Source organism: Chionomys nivalis, chromosome 26 (genome assembly GCF_950005125.1).
Source record: "Chionomys nivalis chromosome 26, mChiNiv1.1, whole genome shotgun sequence".
In the NCBI taxonomy this organism is placed as follows: domain Eukaryota; kingdom Metazoa; phylum Chordata; class Mammalia; order Rodentia; family Cricetidae; genus Chionomys; species Chionomys nivalis.
Window position 1 is genome coordinate 2,678,199 of NC_080111.1, and position 17,461 is coordinate 2,695,659.

Below are 17,461 nucleotides of genomic sequence, written 5' to 3' on the forward strand. Positions count from 1 at the left end.
GCCCCACTAATAACCCTATAAGCCTACAAAGAGACAAACAATCAGACAAAGACACAAAACCCCAACTTGCTGGGTAAGATGTATTCACCTGTGCAATAGTGTTATAGGAGTAACCATATGTGTATCTGGGGCTTGCTCCATGGGAGGGAACCCATGTCTGATACTGTAAGCCTGGTTACCCACCTATGTCTGTGAAGATGACAGGCCCGAGCGGTCACTTATTTTGTTATAATGGCTAGATTGATGTAGTGTCAAATTGTCTTCCAAATCTTTACATCCTTAATGTTTGCATCCTTAGCACAGTGGTTTTTAATAGAGAGGATTACTTGTATTGATTTATGTGCTCGGGAGCAGGTAGCAAGTTCAGAATTGTTGGTTAGAACAATGATGTGCGTGGTTGGAATTGATTCAGTTTCCTCACTGAGCGGCACGCCATTATATAAACAGACTACAATGTCCCTTCTCCTAGAAACAGATGTTGCAGTGGTTTCTAGTTTGGGGGTGTTGCAAACTGTTGTTGGGACATTCCTGTACATGTCCTTCAGTAATCGTCTTTATTGATTCTAGTGGAACATATACCTGGCGTTGCAGGTCAAAGGGCAAGGCTTGCACACATGGCTTCACAAGTGCTACCTAGGATGGTTAAGTAATATTCTTGGTTATTCTCATACCAAGAGAAGACAGGTATCCTGATTCCTGTGTGTCCACACAAACGGGTGAGTGAGCAATTGTTATTGTGTTCCTCTGATGATGTTTGGTTGGTCATCCTTCCTATTTCTATTGGCAATTTTTCTATCTTCTTTGAATTGTCTCTTCATAGCCTTCAGTCTTTCTCTTTCCTTGGACTCTTTGCCAGACTGTCTTCCAGAGATTGTGGGCTTTACAAATTGAGCTCGCCCAGGCTTCAATGACTCAAGGTGTGTAGTTTATAGCCAAACAAAACGTAGCAAAGAAAAATGCAAGAGAAACTGTATGGATGGAGCGTCAGTCACCAAACAAAGATGAGTAGGTAGTCTTAAGTGCAATTAATAAAATCAGCTATGCTAACGAATCATGAGAGCCTTGGTTTAATATATGCTCACCCTATGATATGGGACAGGGCAACTTGTTTAGAAGAGATGAAATCAATTGTATTTATTGCTAGAACTGTGAGCCACACAATGGACATACACGGAAAGAGAATGTGGAACTGTTTAAATCCTAGTGCTGATTTTTACAATGCGCCAGTGTTGAGGAAAAGCAGGTAAACAGCACGATTTAAGTCTTAAATTAATGAATCAGCCCCTGTTGCTCCTCGTTTACAAATTACGCCCTTGCGTCATCGCTTCACTGTGCCCTAATAAACGACTTGCCATTTTCAAAGATTGATTAATCGCATTAAAAATTTCCTAATTTTCAGACTTCTTTGTGTGGATTGGTTTAGATACACGGACTCCAGTTACACATTCTGGGTGGGGCACCCCTGAAATCTAATAAGAGCACTGTTAATGAAACTCTTATGCAACCCATGCCAATTCTGGGAAGAGATGCAGGAAAGAATTACCAACCCGGAGAATAAAAACAAATTCTCCACATTTACATTTTTATCCTTGTATTTCTTATGAAATGGGGGGGGGGTGGAGGTGGGGAGGAAAAGAGAGGGAGGGAGAGATGGGCAAATATAAAGAGGAGAGAGATATGAAAGGGAGGGAGAAAAAGGGAGGGAAGGGATGGAGGAAAGGAGAGAGAAAGGGAGGGAAAGGAGATGGAGGGGAGAGAGGAGAGAAATAAAAATAAAACCCAAACAAAGACATCTTGTATGCTAATTTCTTCTGTTTCTCTGACATGGGACACACCAAGTCCCTCGAACGGTAGTATGAGGTGGTAAAATATTATCATTTCTAGCTACATTTATTACTTATTGTACAAAAATATTTCTAAAAGTGAAATGAAACACTTTAGTGTAGAAGCTGACTTGCCCTCTCCTCTCTCGAAAACCCTGCCCAGTCTGCACAGGAGTCATCTCTACTCAGTTGTTGCTATCCCTTCACTGGGGACCATTTTCTCCCAATGATACCAGTAGCAATTTGGAGGGTACGGTCTTAGAATCCTCGTTCTCCAGGATTTTGAGATGGGCACCCAGGACTTCAGGGCAGCGGCCTGTGGCTGTGCGGTTTCTGCTCGGCACACCTTCTGACCTGGGCTCTGACGGAATTAGCACAGGGTCCAAATCACAGATGTCCCATTACCGATTAAGCAATGATTAACCATGAGCAATTCCCCTGCTGTTTCTTTCTTTGTTAGCCTCGGGTTGGAATTTGTTAGGTCTTTGGAGACTAACGTAATCCTGCAACTGAGTGATTTCTCTCTCTTTTCCACCTCTTAGAGAGCTGTGCTGAGAACCACTTGAGAGCAGCAGACACCGGCTGGAACATTCTTTCACAGGCAGCAGCACCGTGACCTGGGACAGTCAAGGTTTTTAAAGAAGCTCGGTCAGGCTCACAAAGGCTCTCATGGTAGAAAAGATTATAAATTAATGTATGTAGAACATGAATACAGCACTGTCCTACAGGGCTCTCTTAGAAGACAATCGTGGATAGAAACATCCTCACATTATTTTGCTTGGTATCTTAGCAGAGGCTTGGTAAACAATCCTATTTCTTAAATATGGGGGAGACCAGAAATGTCACTTGAAGGAAAAGTTTGAGGATTGGAGATAAGAAATACTGTTTGTCCAGGTAACACAGTGTGTGACCGCCCCCCCCCCCCCCGCCCACCTTTGGGGAATAAAGCCCATGCCACTTCCCAGGTGTCTTTCTGTCTAATTAGACTGGGAACGATCATCTTTAGAGAGCCCCCAAAGTTCATGCCAGGAACCAACAGGTGCTGAGTTAAATACCACCTTCTGCCAAGGGGCTGAGAGGCAGGACCAGCTCAGACTTAAGGTCACGGAGATACCTGCGGTGCTGAGTCCTAAACCGTGATTTAAGAAGGATTCTCTCCAGGTCATTATGTGGCCTCGTGGGGATGCCCGTGCCATTGTCGGTGGTCAACAGCTGACCACAGCTAAGTACTACGGAGCGAGAGATTCTCCCTGCTGTGGGTGTGCTCACGAAGATCTTGCTCGAGAAGGCTTTTGTGCTCAGCTCCACATGAATTTCTTATGTCCTGGTGTCAGGAAAGCAAGCTTGTGGTTTTCCAGCACAAGTTTGTACAGATGTACGCATTTATCTGGAATTAAATCCCCGAGAGAATCTGGCTAGCGCTTTGGTTAGGATGCCGTCCATGCTGACAGTGGGAAGAGGCAGGGATAAAGACTGTGGGGAAGCCCATTGTTTGATAGTTAACTGAGATACAGCTGAGAGTTGACTGATGATCACCGGCATAAACATTTTTAGGTTATTGATGCTCGTGGAAATGTGGAAATGTGTCCACGTGGCGGCAATTTCCAGGACTCAACCTTTACTGTGGGCACACATGCTCACTGGTCTTTTGATTCTGCATTAAGATATAGATTAAGAATGGATATGTTTTATTTCCCTGCACAAATGCACAGACCCTTCTGCCCTTGTAAGCTGATGCTTGGGTTAGTCAATTTCTACATAGTCACCCAGAGAATTAAGTAAAAGCAACTTGAGAAGTTACACACACTGGTAAGCACACACCGGTTAGTTTAAACAGCACCTCCTATGTATCAGCTAATGGTTTAAGCGCTTGCTGCAGTTCTCAGCAAATCCTAGTGAGGTCACTGGGATTGACCATCCATCCCATCATCCGCTCTTCTTCTTTTTTTTTTTATTAATTAATTTATTTAATTATTAAAGATTTCTGCCTCTTCCCCGCCACCACCTCCCATTCCCTCCCCCTCCCCCAATCAAGTCTTCCTTCCTCCTCAGCCCAAAGAGCAAGCAGGTTTCTCTGCCCTGTGGGAGGTCCAAGGACCACCCACCTCCATCCAGGTCTATTAAGGTGAGCATCCAAACTACCTGGGCTCCCACAAAGCCATTACGTGCAATAGGATCAAGAACCCATTGCCAATCGCTCTTCTTCTTATCAATCCCATTGATACTTTATTAGACTCTTGGAACTTAACTTGACATCCGGAAGAGGAGAGAAGCAATGTCAATGACACTCGAGTCCCAAAAGCCTGGTGGAACAAAAGGCTTGCGGAGTAAACCAAGGTAATACAGCCCGAGGAGGATAGTTCTGTCTCAGCACAGCCCTGTTTATGCTCTGATCATTTATTTATCTATTAATTATTATTGTTGTTGTTTATTTGTTCGTTTTGTTTGTTTTTGAGACAGGGTAACTCTGTGTTGCCTTGGCTGTCCTAGAACTCACTCTGTAGACCAGGCTGGCCTCGAACTCAGAGATCCGCCTGCCTCTGCCTCCCGAGTGCTGGGATGGAAGGCGTGCGCCACCACTGCTCGGGCACGGTCTGGCATTCACACTGGCTATCATCTGATTTTTCCTGCTTCACGCCCATTGGCTGACTGCTTACTCACGGAGCAAAATTTACGAAGGGCACTGGTGCTGAACTCTGGCACTATAGGTAGGTGAGAAAATATCGCCAGTGGTCAGGCCTTTCGTGAGAGTCAGGGCTTTTGGTGGGAAGTATTCTGCTGTTGTGATTCATGTCCTTGTCATTTAAATTGTTGACACCTTTTGAGTGTTCTGGGAGTACAACCAAAAGTCAGCAGGACTCATTAAGGGAAGTAAGACGTGGAGCTGTCTTCCTTTCGGCACTGCCCTGTTATCTATTAATCTCGCCCTATTAAGTGTTAACTCACCAAAATAACAAGCTAGCACATTAGTGGGGAAAGGAGCAAAAGCCTTGAAAACCGGACACTTAACCATGGGTAGAAGTTTTCTTATTGGAACCATTAACCGTCCAGTGGCTGCAACCTATATTTTGCCATCACTTTCGTTTGTACCCTCTGCTTCTGATGAGGGGTTATTTTGGGAAAATGACTTTGCCGAATTTAGATCCTGCTAAACCTGGATCATATTCATCCAATCTCCTTATCAATGGATTAATCCTCAATAGATTTATAATGGATGCCATTATGGAAAGGTGGGGCCTGGATGGAGCAGCCAAGTTCCTGGGAATGTGACACGGAAGTTTCTATCTTGCTGTGGCTCCTGTTGTTTCCCTTCCATGGTTCCAAGCCGCTACACCACCCTAGAGTGAACAGCACTGTCTCACCAGGACCTTCTCCATACATTTTGCCTTGGCTCAGCCCATACCGATGGATATCGCTGACCCTGTACTAAGAATTCTGAGAACAAGAATCAACACAAACCTCTCTTCTTCTCTTCAAGCTTTGAGTTTCTTCTCTCAACTCCTTATAACAACAGGAAACTGACCGACCTTAGTCCACGGAAGTTGTTGATATATTTATTTACTAATTCATGTATGTATTTACCTCCCATGTGTGTGCATGTGCGTCATGACACATGAGCAGAGGTCAGAGAAAACCTTTCTGGGGTCAGTTTTCTCCTTCTGCCATGTGGGTTCTGGGGAGGAGCCTCAGGTCAGTGTGTTTGGAAGCAAACGTTTTTACTCTCTGATTCGTCTCCTTAGCCCTGTCTGATCAAAGTTTTGTAGAGATCTTTCTGTATGGGAAAGAAGTGTGGTGTGATGGAAATTTTTGTGGTGAACCAGGAGAAGGCTGGCTGGACTCCTGAGAAGATGGCAGCTTATCCAGGGTGCGATTATTTTCCTGATTGTACACAGAGGGTCCATTTAGCAGCGATGTCATCTCGATCAGGTTTGTGAAGAAGGAATTCATAATATTGAATTCATGAAAAATGTCCGCACCAAATATGTTATTCATTCTATATATTCATCCACATGAGTTTTCTCTATAGTTCTCTTGCTTTGCATTCTAATCTCCTTTGCAGTTCATGATCAAGCAGTCAACTTATTTTCTTCTTCTCGGGAACTTGTGTACATTTTTACCACAGGTTACTTCTTTCCTTCCACAAAGTGAAAAAGCAGGCACGTTTTTAACATTTTTAAGCCCTGCCTAAGTGCAATGCTCTCCATTCGTGGGCATGAAAGTTAATTCAGTCTCGGGACAAGATCGCGGGTGTGCCCTGTTGTTTATTCCAAGTGAATGAAAACTGCTCCTAACATTTCTTATAGATGAGTGTTGGAAATAATGCATTAGCCAGATGCATGGATGTATGCCAGCGACTAGAGACAGTGTCAGTCTGCTGTAGTAAATAGATTGTGGCCACTAAAGTTTTGTTAAACTTTTAGGGGTGCCTGTCATATGTCATAATACGCTTGATGTTTGCAGGTACCACCCAGGTGGTTTGAGAAGACACGTTCTGCAAAGCCCCTCCCTAGCATTAATTAAATCTTGTTGAGTGATACTAGTCCCTGCTATTCCATCCAAATAGGTTCTTGGTTTTTTTTTTTTTTTATTTCCAATCTTGGCCAATTTGGAAGTGGGGACGAGTACTGGGGGACGGTTCCTCTTCTTCCATGCTGGCCATTATCCTGCAGGTCATTGAATAGGTACACTTGTTCTACTGGTGATTCTATCAGCTTTGATTCTGATCATCATCACCTTTATCACCATCATCATCTTCATCATCATTATTTTGGTCATTTAGGAATCACTCGTCAGTATACTAGGATTGGATCTAAGTGTTTTGGTCAGGATACTCAAGTCCCAGGTCAGGAAAGAGTGTCTCCTCATCAACAAAACCCTCCACTTCTGAGGTCCACTCTAACGGCCACCCCCCTATATAGTCAAGTGCCCTCATGGTCCTTCCTGAGCTATGTTCTTTTGGTTCTGCCATTGCATACTAAATTTCATTTTACCAAACAATGACTCCACAATACCGAGTTTCAATGGATGAGTTAGGGGGAGGCAATACCAAACTCTACACCACATGTTTCTGCTTCTACTTGAGCCGTACTGGTCTGAATGAAAATAGCATTCTACAAGTCAAGGGTAAAGCACATGTCTTCTGCTTTACTTCTCTGGTCTACATAGGCTGGTCTTTGATAGAGAACTTGAAAACTGAGATATACTCTTTCCCCTTAGGATGATAAATCATTGTGTTGCAAATATATCATTCAAATGATCTCCTCTGTTGTTTTGAGTCTTTCTCTGTCCTGCTAGCCAGTTCCCAAATAACCACAGAGACTTCTTGTTAATTATGAAAGCTTGGCTGATAGCTTATTCCTGCTTCTTTTTCTTCTTTGGTTTCTCAAGATGGGTTTTTCTGTGTAACAGCCCTATCTGTCCTAGAACTAGCTCTGTAGACTCACTCTTACCTCGAACTCACAGAGATCCACCTGCCTCCCGAGTGCTGGGATTAAAGGTGTGTGCCACCACTACCTGTGTTAGGCTTGTTTCTAACTAGTTCTTGTAACTTAAATCAACTCATATCTGTTAATCTATGTTCTTTTATATGGCCCAGTTATCTTTTCTTTGTAATGCCCATACAGCTTCCTCTACATACCTTGGCATCTCCTCATTCTTCCCAGTGTCCTCTCTGTCTGGAAATCCTGCCTAGCTACCGGCAGTTCAGCTTTAAACCATCAGAGTGACGCATCTTCACAGTGTACAAAAAGATTATTCCATAACATTTTGCTTTATGAAAACTACTTTTGCAATCTGGAAAGTAATTCTTCAAGTATCTTAAATTTTCATTTAAATAGCAACCTTTCTTAGGACAAAGGCATGCCTGTGTTTCTCTGAGCAAGATCTTTGAGTATAAATGAGCCAGTATTTCTCATCAGGAACATCCACTGTTGCTTCTCTGGATTGTGTACATATCTGACCATCAGGGTTCCTGGCACAAGTGAATGGAGAGAGACTGGGATCTTGATGATTGGATGTAATTTGTACAAATCCATCTCTCATCCTTGTATGTTTTGATAATTAAATGAGAATAGAATTCTAAATATCATATCTTCATGCTGGATGAAGGGGGTTTTTGTTCTGAGCTGGCTCAGGGAGAGGTCTCTTGGGTTGAAGGGGAGCCATCTGCTACTTCTGTTTTGATTTTCACAGTCGAGTGTACACCTTCCTACATAAATATAGTCTACACATGGATTCTAAATAAAAAGACACCCTGTTTATGGAATGGAAATTTAGGACATGACAGAAAAGTGGCCAGCCACATGATCAAAAGAGGGTTTCTCATTTGCTCTAAAGCTTCTTTTCCTGTTGAGAACTTAGCTTTTATTTATTTTTAAAGAAATGTAACAGAAGTGTTTGTTTCTCATGAATTCAGAAACACAAGACAGAAAATATCAGTGATTGCTTTTTAGAAGAAATCATTGCGTCATGCAATTTCTCTCTTTGCTACTTTCCATCTGGGTATACCAGAGGTGTGCACCAGAGGTATGAAAAAAAAAACGTACAGAGAATTGATTCTACTGGAATATTAAGCTGGATATCCAAGATACCGGTTTGAGCTTTTATTTCCTCCCTCTGAGTTATCTAGCTTTATGAAAATTATTTAGATCTGAAGCATAACTCTACATGAGAAAACTAACCTTTTCAAAAGGGTTTCCTCTCCCTCTGTTCTTGGGTCCTTCTGGTCCTTCCCAGTGACTCTGACAGTTCTCAGAAATTCCCATGCCCAAGTAAACACGAGGTTATTCTTAGTATGTTATATTAACAGTTATTATCATGGGAGAAGTCGTTTTAATATTAATAAAAATGACTTCCACTCACTGCTGGACTAAATTAGTTATTTTTAAGTTGGCTCAATGATTGATATTTATAGAACATTAATTTTAAAAAAAAAAAACAAGCAACGCTGTGTGGAATCAAGACATTTTTGGCATCGTGGCTTGCCCTTCATAATAAGAACCAAGAAATTATTTTGTAAATCAGATGGGAAAGAAACCTTCTATACCTAAGTAATAACTTACAATACCAATGCTTGACTGTGCTTTGACATGTTGAGGCACTTAAAACAATTAATAAAAAAGTACAGACTATTACCTGGCAGGAAGAAAAGCCCCTTATAGTCCTTGGGGGCAATGTAAATTAGCACAACTCCTGTGGAAAACAATATAGAGGTTCCTTTAAAAGCTGAAGTAGAACTGCCATATAAAAAATTTATCTCCCTCCTGATTCTATACTCAGCGAAAGGAAGTCAGCATGCAACAGAGAGACCTATGTACCGGCGTACATTGTTACGCTGTTCACGATACTCTAACTACAGAGTCAGCCTAGGTGCCCATCAACAGCTGACAAAGAAAACAGGCCTCAGACACAGGATGGAGTTTTAGTTAGACATAAATAAGAAGAAACTCAAGTGCAGGAGAATGGACGGAACTGGAGCTTATCATGTTAACTGAAGCAGGTTAGATAAGAAAGACAAGCGTATCTTGTTTTCTCCCGTGGGTATAAACTATATCTGAAAATTAGACAACGTAAAAGCAGCACCTGGTTTGTTGGGGAAGGGGTGGTGGGTCGCGGTGGGAAAGGAAGGCTAAGAGAAGGTAGCTGGGAGGTTCGCATGATATACGCATACATGGAAATGTTACATTAATATGAACAACTAACATGTTATTAGAAATAAGTACCCATATTTCCAAAACTATTGAATTTGAATATTAAAAAGCTCCCAACGTGATTAAATGTTGTTTTATTTTTTTGCTTGTTCTAGAAGCTACAGTTCTGCCTTTGTCAAAGCTAAAATGTCACTGTTGCGGGTACCAAAAGTACCCAATAAATTTCTGATGGTTAATCAATATAGTTCCTCGATGGCCGTGGCTAGAGTTGGTATAGATACCTAATTCTGAATTTGGTCCAAATTAACATGGAAATGTCTTGACCTGTTTAAACTACTTAGTAGTTAATAGAATGCAAAACTGGAACGTCCATGGACATGGCCTAGCCCAGCTCTGTACTTTACAGATGTGAGAACCCAAAGCTCTCAGTCTCTTCCTGGTGGGTCGACATGCACAGACTGGGTGGCCAGAGCTTCGTGTGGACATCTTTTTAGTGGCCCAATAGACTGTCTTCGAGATGGCCGGAGATGGGCAGGGCGGTGAGAGATGATGGAAAGGAACCGGGAGGAAGACGTTGGGAGCTTTTATCTGAGCTGTCACTTTCCTTGGACCTGCTGACTCGGTGCCCAATGAAGCCCATGCTCTGGTTCTTGGGAAAATTCCTTGGCCCGGAGCCATTACCACAGGCCTTCTGAAGCACCCAAAATGGGCAAGAAATACTCGCTTGAAAGAATAGTTGTAATATTTCCATTGAAAAGTCAAGGGTGGTAGGAGGTGAAAGAAAAGGGAGAGGCTCTGGAGGGAAAGCCCTAGGACAGATGCAGCAAATCAGAGGCAGATGGGGCCTGAGGAGGAGTCTGGCTTCCTAAATACGGCTTCCTGTGAGAAAGACACAGCCAGCTTCTCCGGGCCCCAGGGGCACTCCTAACAGCACCCCATCTATTTCAGTGGTGATGTGTCTGCATAGACATAGATAATGCTAATATATATATATATATATATATATTTGAATGTAATATTTATTTGTTTGCTTAATTATGTATAGTTTGCAGTGTGGCTTGGTATGTTTGCAGATACGTGCATACCACAGCACATAGGAAGCACAGGCTACGGCACACAGGTAGAGCAGACCACAGCACACAGGTAGCGCAGGCCGTGGCACACAGGTAGAGCAGGCCACGGCACACAGGCAGTGCAGGCCACGACACACAGGTAGAGCAGGCCACGGCACACAGGAAGAGGTCAGTGGACAACTTGCAGAGATGCTTCTCTATTTCCATCATTAAATTCCAGGGACTGAACTGGAATCATTCCGCTCAAGTCTTTCCCCAGCCACTGAGCCATTTTCCTGGCTGGCAACGATATTTTACTAATTGAACGTCACTGCTCAGACCCAGTTGCCTTCGTGAAAGCTTGATTTCAATATCTGTGATGTATCTCAGAGGAAACATGTTTAGAAACAAATGTCTGGTGTCTGAAACCTCTTCCTCTCAGGGTCTTTCTAAATCCAAGGGAAGACAACTCAGTCCTTCTAGCTGCTCAGACTAGAATCCTCATGCTCAGCCTTACAGCCACTCCTTTTCCTCAAGGTGCATCTCACAAGTCTGACCTAATCACTTGCCCCATTATTTCTTCAAGATCGTAACTATTCTGTTTATTATAACACCAGGAAGAGGCATATCAAAGGTGGCCTCAGGAAACGGCACATTTGGCAAGCACGCTCTTCTGTTTTCTAGTGTGCAAGGAACAGCCTGGCTTTGGCGCAGAGCATGTCGAGAAATGAGGGTGAACATGGAGATGTCTATGAATTTTGATTCCTCCCTATAAGGATCCCACAGTAAAAGCATGGGAAGGGATATAGCTCACACGTCTTCCAGGTTTCTACCGTATACCCCAGTAGAAGTGTTCAGCAACTTTAAACCTTCAGAACCCAGAGCTGCAGGGGCAGGAAGCCAAACTCTTCGATGAGTCACGAGAAAGGATATTAAGCAGTGCAACTCCTACTTCTAACCTCTGGCTCCCATCGTGCCGTGAATGGCTCACACCATTCCTAACAGCAGATTCTGGTCTTGTCAATCCTCCTCTCAAACAAGAGGGAAGAGACTGGAACCATCGTGGATTGAAATAGCAGAACACGGTACGGCTTAGCCTTGGTGTAGGTAGATAATGTTTCATTAAGTGAGGATGAACATATTCAAAGCGGACAACTGTTTCATGAGCCAGATCTAGAGGCAGTGTCAGGGAAAGCTGACACTTCCAGGAGGACTCGTCTTTGAATGACGTTAATGACACCAATGATCCGACGAGGGAAACGGCAAACTCTATTTAGGGCTAGAATTTGGCCATGAAAGTGTTGACAAGAAACTGAGCAGTGCTCAGCCTCAGGAAGAAGGAGCTTGAATGTGGTTGGCTCCACCATCTACAGAATGGGAGGCCAGAGTGATGGTATCCACCATCTGTCAGACTTTACACTGTATCCTGTAGTAAGGAGGCCGCTTGTTGGTTCCTGGCCACTTAGCCCCGAGATAATCATGCAGAAACCATATTACTTAAATCACTGCTTGGCCCATTAGCTCTAGCTTCTTATTGGCTAACTCTTACATATTAACTTAAACCATCTCCATTCATCTGCATATCACCACGTGGCTGTGGCTTACCAGGTAAAGTTCCCAGCATCTGTTTCTAGTGGCAGCTCCATGGCTTCTCCGGACTCCCTCCTCTTTCTCCCAGCACACAGCCTAGCTTTCCCTGCCTCGTTCTGTTCTCCCCTGCCATAGGCTCAAAGCAGTTCTTTATTCATTACCCAATAAAAGCAACACACAGACAGAAGGACCTCCCAGACCAGTATCCTGCTTTAAAGAAAGAAGCGTTGTGTACTCTTATATCTTTCTGTGATGGCTGAGCTCGGTTGTCAACTTGACATGCCAGGGAAGAGGGAACCTCAGGGGAGGAATTGCCTCCATCAGATTGGCCCGTGGGCTTGTCTGTGAGGCATTTCCTTGAATGAGGATCCTTGTGAAAGGGCCCAGCTCACTGTGAGTGCTCACCCTTGTGTCCAATTGAATTGTCTGAGAAAACTGGCTGACCATGAGCTCAATCGGAGAGGCACCAGACAGTGTTCCACTATGGTTACCATTGGCTTCTCCCTCCATGGTGGGTTGTGACCTAGGAAGCAGAGGCAAAATAAACCCTTTTCTCCCCAAATTATTTTTGATCAAAGCTTTTTAAAAAAAAATCACTGCATTAGAAAAGAAAATTAGGACATGTTTTTAACCTCAAAGAGGAGAAATATAGACATGAAGTTCAACTCTCATTCTTCAGTGGAAGCTATTGAGAACTTAATCTCTGGTTACTTTTTCATTATTTTCATAACTGCCAGAAATACATTTTAAGCAATAATTTGGAAAGTATAGTCATAGAAATGGGGTAATTATAGACTATAGAAAACCTATTGATACTAATGTGTATGCAAAAGAGTAGATGCAATGCATATATATATGTATATATACACTTAGAGGCATATATACATAAAGACACAGAGAATTAAGTAGATTTTGCTTCATTAGAATAATCTTAGCATTTACGCTTAACCATGACACAGCAAGTATTTCCCCGTAACAACAATAACAGATTCAAGAATGAAAATTTCACGGCTTCTCATTCATTCTAAAGTAATTATAGTCCTGACCTAAATTCTGATTGTATAAATATCTAGACTGGTGTTTCTCTAAATTACACGTATATTCAAATCATCAGAGGGCTTTATGAAGATACAGCTTATAATTCAGTTTACCTGAGAATCCATAGTTCTAACACATTCCTAGATAGGCAAATGTGGGAAAGTCCAGGGCTATAGTTTGAGAAAGAGATTTAGACAGCCAGCAACTCTTCATTGGGAAGTGTAGAGAACATTGGTCAATGAGTGCCCAGTTAGCTGTGTGAGGAAGAGTAAGGCTTCTGGGAACAACGGTGAATCTAGAATGAGAACATTAATGACTCACTTGAGGATCAAGGAATGCAAAGGGGGCTTTCAGGAGAGCTTTTTGTCCTGGAACTAGCTCTTCTAGACCAGGTTGGTCTCGAACTCATAGTGATCCTCCTGTCTCTGCCTCCTGAGTGCTAGGATTAAGGGCATGCGCCACCACTGGCCGGCTAGCACATTATCTTTAACGGAGTTGCATAAAGAGGTTGAGAGAAGTCAAAAGGGCGGAATATAGGCTCCCCACAGGTCTTGATAGGCACCTATGCATTGGGCAGACCAGCATCTGTGTTCCCAGAAGCAAAGGACCCACTACACTGCGAGAGATTGATTCACCTCAAGGGAGGAGGACCTTGGAACTGGAGTTCCTGGTGTCTCTGCTCTTGGGTTTCTGTCCCCAGTCTGCAGGGGTCTGATTCGGCCTGTGGAAAAAGGCTGAGTCATCTCCTAGGCATCGCAAGTATTGTGAGGGAGCACTGGATACTCGGGAGAAGTAGACTGTAGCACCCCAAATTTAGAACCATTAAAAAAAAACCCAGTTTCTAAACCAAGACTATAAATAGACCTTGCTGAATCAAGTTATTTAAAAAATTTAACAGAACAGCCCAGAACCCCCACTTTGGGAAGAAAAAAAAATAAGACCTCACAATTAACATTAATAATTTCTTAGTTGTGAGGTCTAAACGCCGCCCGCTTAATTGAAAGGATTCGGTTCATTCCAAACTCCGTGTTAAAAATAATAGCTGGAGACTATTTTGCCCCAGTGTGTGGGTGGTAAGAGGAAGTGGAAAACAGAAGAAGTCACAATCCCTAATGATTCATTAATGAATCCTGTCTTCTTTTAGAATGAGAATCTCCAACTGCATGTGTGTCTCATCAGTCCCTGGTGGATGGGACACTTGCAGCCCTCAACTCGGGTGACAGACACTCCATTCTCTGCGAAGAGGACCTTAGCGAGCCCTGTTCCTTTTTGCTGGAGAACAAAAGTTGTCCTTGAAGCTCTCCACCTGGGTCCACCGGCTTTGATTAGGAATTTGTTTGTTTTGTTTTAAGAGCTTTCTGCTAACAAAGATGCTTCATTACGGCCCTGGGTGGAAAGAGCTAGCTAAAGCCATTGTCGCTGCGAGGCAGAGAAAAATGGAGGAGACACAGACACACACACACACACACACACACTTCTCATTAAAATTAATTAAATAATTTAGTATTCACCCACTAATCATAGCAACGACGATGGGTATCTTTCGCATCTATGTTTTGTGAAGCTCTACAGGAAGTGGTCTTATCGTCAGACACACGTATGATTTAGTGTTGTGGGGCTCCAACCGAAGGGCTTTTAAAGAAACAGCAGCTCAGAGTTCTCAGGGTAAGCCCTTTCCTTGATGTTTCCACATTGTAACAAATTCCCACTGAGGTTTAACAGTATCTAGCTACTTTCCTTTAACAGTATCTATCTTGCCTTCCCCTTAGGTCCTGTCTCTAGTCTTGCCTTCTAATTTCTCTCCACATCCTTCTACAGAGTTCCTTCCACTTCTGCCCTTCATCCCCAATGCTCCCTCCCAGGTGACTTTGCTTCCTCTCTGAGTTTTATCCCCCTAGCCCTGTTCTAGGCACCGAGAGAAAACTGCATCCTCTTGCAAGGATACAAGATTCACCCATAGAACTCCCCGGTCCTTTTGGTTCCATTTCCAAAAGTATGGAACCTGGAGGAGCCATGCAACTGATTAGAAATCTCTGAAATCAGTGTACCTTTTCCCTCAATTTGGAGTTTTTTTCCTGTCTTCCTTGAAACAAGAGGCTTTAGGGCATTTATTTAGATTAGAATACAATGGCTGTCTGATGGCAAGCATGTAATTAATATTTGTGTAATGAATAGGGAGATTCCAACCTGTGACTTCCAAGTACTGGGCTTATCATTTACTTACTAATTAATAACTTACACTTTTTCGGGGCTTCCAGATTTCAAGATGTCTTCACCTACCTTGTCTCTTTTGATTCTTAATATTTTTCCCAACACATAGGCAACCACTACAGAAATGGAGGCTTGTAGCTCAGTCACTCACCCAGGCTTGAGCAGTTGCTAGGCTAGCGAGCCAGGGGTTTCCTTTTCACCATGGCGTTTATTAAATTAATTAACTAATTAGGGTTTTTTTTTTTTTTTTTTGAAACAGGGTTTCTCCGTGTAACAGCCCTGGCTATCCTGGAACTCATTCTGTAGATCAGAGTGGCCCTCAAACTCATAGGTATCTGCCTGCCTCTGCCTCCCGAGTGCTGGGATTAATGGTGTGTGCCACCACCACCACCCGGCTTCCATGTCACATTGTCACATTTTATTTAGCTTCTTTAGTCCCAGCTGTTTGCATCTCTGTTTGTTGTAGTGGAGCGCAAACCTTGTTCATCAGAATCACCTGCTCATCATTGGTAGGGCATTCGGAACCCAGACTCAGCCTTTGAGACTTGGTAAAACTGGAGGAGGGTCTGTGCAGAGGCATTTTGAAGGTCTCAAGAGAGCCCACGACGCTGGTCTGAGAACCACACTTCAAGAATAACCAGTTTAGATAAGAAACTCATTAGCCAGGTGGGGGTGCACGCCTTTAATCCCAGCCCTCAGGGAGGTAGAGACAGGCACGTGTCTGTGAGCTGGAGGTCAGTCTGCTCTACAGAGTGAGTTCCAAGACAGCCAGGACTTCACAGGGAAATCCTGTTTCAAAACAGCAACAACAAAGAAAATCCTTAGTGCAAGCTTTGTTTTCTATTTCTTCCTGGGTCAGTTTTCAGAGCGCGCTGCTACTCCGTTGCCAGCTGTGCCACTGTTACCAACTAACCAGCTGTCAAGGGTCCCTTTTCACTTCCTTCTGTTTCTCTGAGGCTGCAGCAGGCAATCCGGAAGAGCGGCCAAACCTCCTCACACTTGTTCAGTGAGCATTTCCCAACTCAAGTGTGAGAACCACATCCTCAGAGTGTCTAATACAAATGCCCCATTCCTGGACTGGTGAGAGGGCTCGGCGGATAAAGGAGCTGGCCACCAAACCTGACAACCTGAGCTGGATCACTGAAACTCACAAGGTGGGAGGTGGGAGGAGGGGATCGCTTCCTACAAACCATCCTCTGGCTTCCACATGCATGCCAGAGCGCACATGAACACTAGATTAAAAGCAATGATAACAACAATAGAAATGATCATTTCTGCTGCTCAGTTCAGAGGTTAGTCTCCCTGAGGTTGAAGGGTGGGCATGAGAGTGCCCTGTCATCCACGGGTATCAGAGTTGAAACCTGTGCATCGGAATAATTGGAAAACTCCAGCGTTTCAGACTTTCCTCCTAAACTTAAATCTCCAGGTCTTCTCTGAACCATCACTACTTTATTTGCACAGCAGGAGATGAAGTCTTCAGAATTTGCATACAGTGCCTGCCCACTTGTGAGTTTCTGCCCCTGTTACAGAAATACTTTAAATAGGCCTTTCCCAGGGGAAGTCCCTGCTGGCATGGACTGGCCAAGGGAAATAAATTTGCTTTAGTGTTTTTGGATTTTATAATCCTCAAGGCCTCAAGTTCACTTTCCGTATTTCTCTCGAATGCCCCTGACATTCTTAGAGCATGAGTTAAATACTTTTCAGTCCAGGTTTAGATTTTAGAACTCAAACCCACTTATTATTGAGTGTGGCTTCGAGAATCTTAGTTGGAAAAAAAATAAATTGTTTCAGGAAAAAATTGTTCATTTTGGAGGAGACCATCTGCTGCCATCCAGCTACGTCTGCGAGTGTGTGTTGTTTTCCAAGTCAGTGTTTAAGGTGCGGAGCATTGCCTTCTTGGTTCAGCCTGCTCTCCTTTTTGGTGGTCTAAGACCTTTGGAGTGAATCTGGTCACAGATTTTCCTAGCTTGTCTTAACAAAGGTACTATCTCATTCTTAACCAACCTGATGGATCGTAAGACTTACTATGACAGACCAAAGTAGCGGATTCCAGGGGTGGGATCCACAAAGGCAAAGACCTCTCCAAGAGACTTGGGAA

The 17,461-nt window shown here is 43.3% G+C and overlaps 1 protein-coding gene across 1 annotated transcript in view; it reads left to right on the plus strand.

The window, feature by feature from the left end:
* The window catches only part of Satb2 (SATB homeobox 2), a 213,463-nt gene extending 211,060 nt beyond the window's left edge, over nucleotides 1-2,403 (plus strand). The window contains exon 12 of the mRNA XM_057758805.1: nucleotides 2,366-2,403. Within this exon, the coding sequence (XP_057614788.1) occupies nucleotides 2,366-2,389 (24 nt within the window). The 3' untranslated portion in view covers nucleotides 2,390-2,403. The remainder of the gene's footprint in view (nucleotides 1-2,365) is intronic.
* Nucleotides 2,404-17,461: the final 15,058 nt, after the last annotated feature.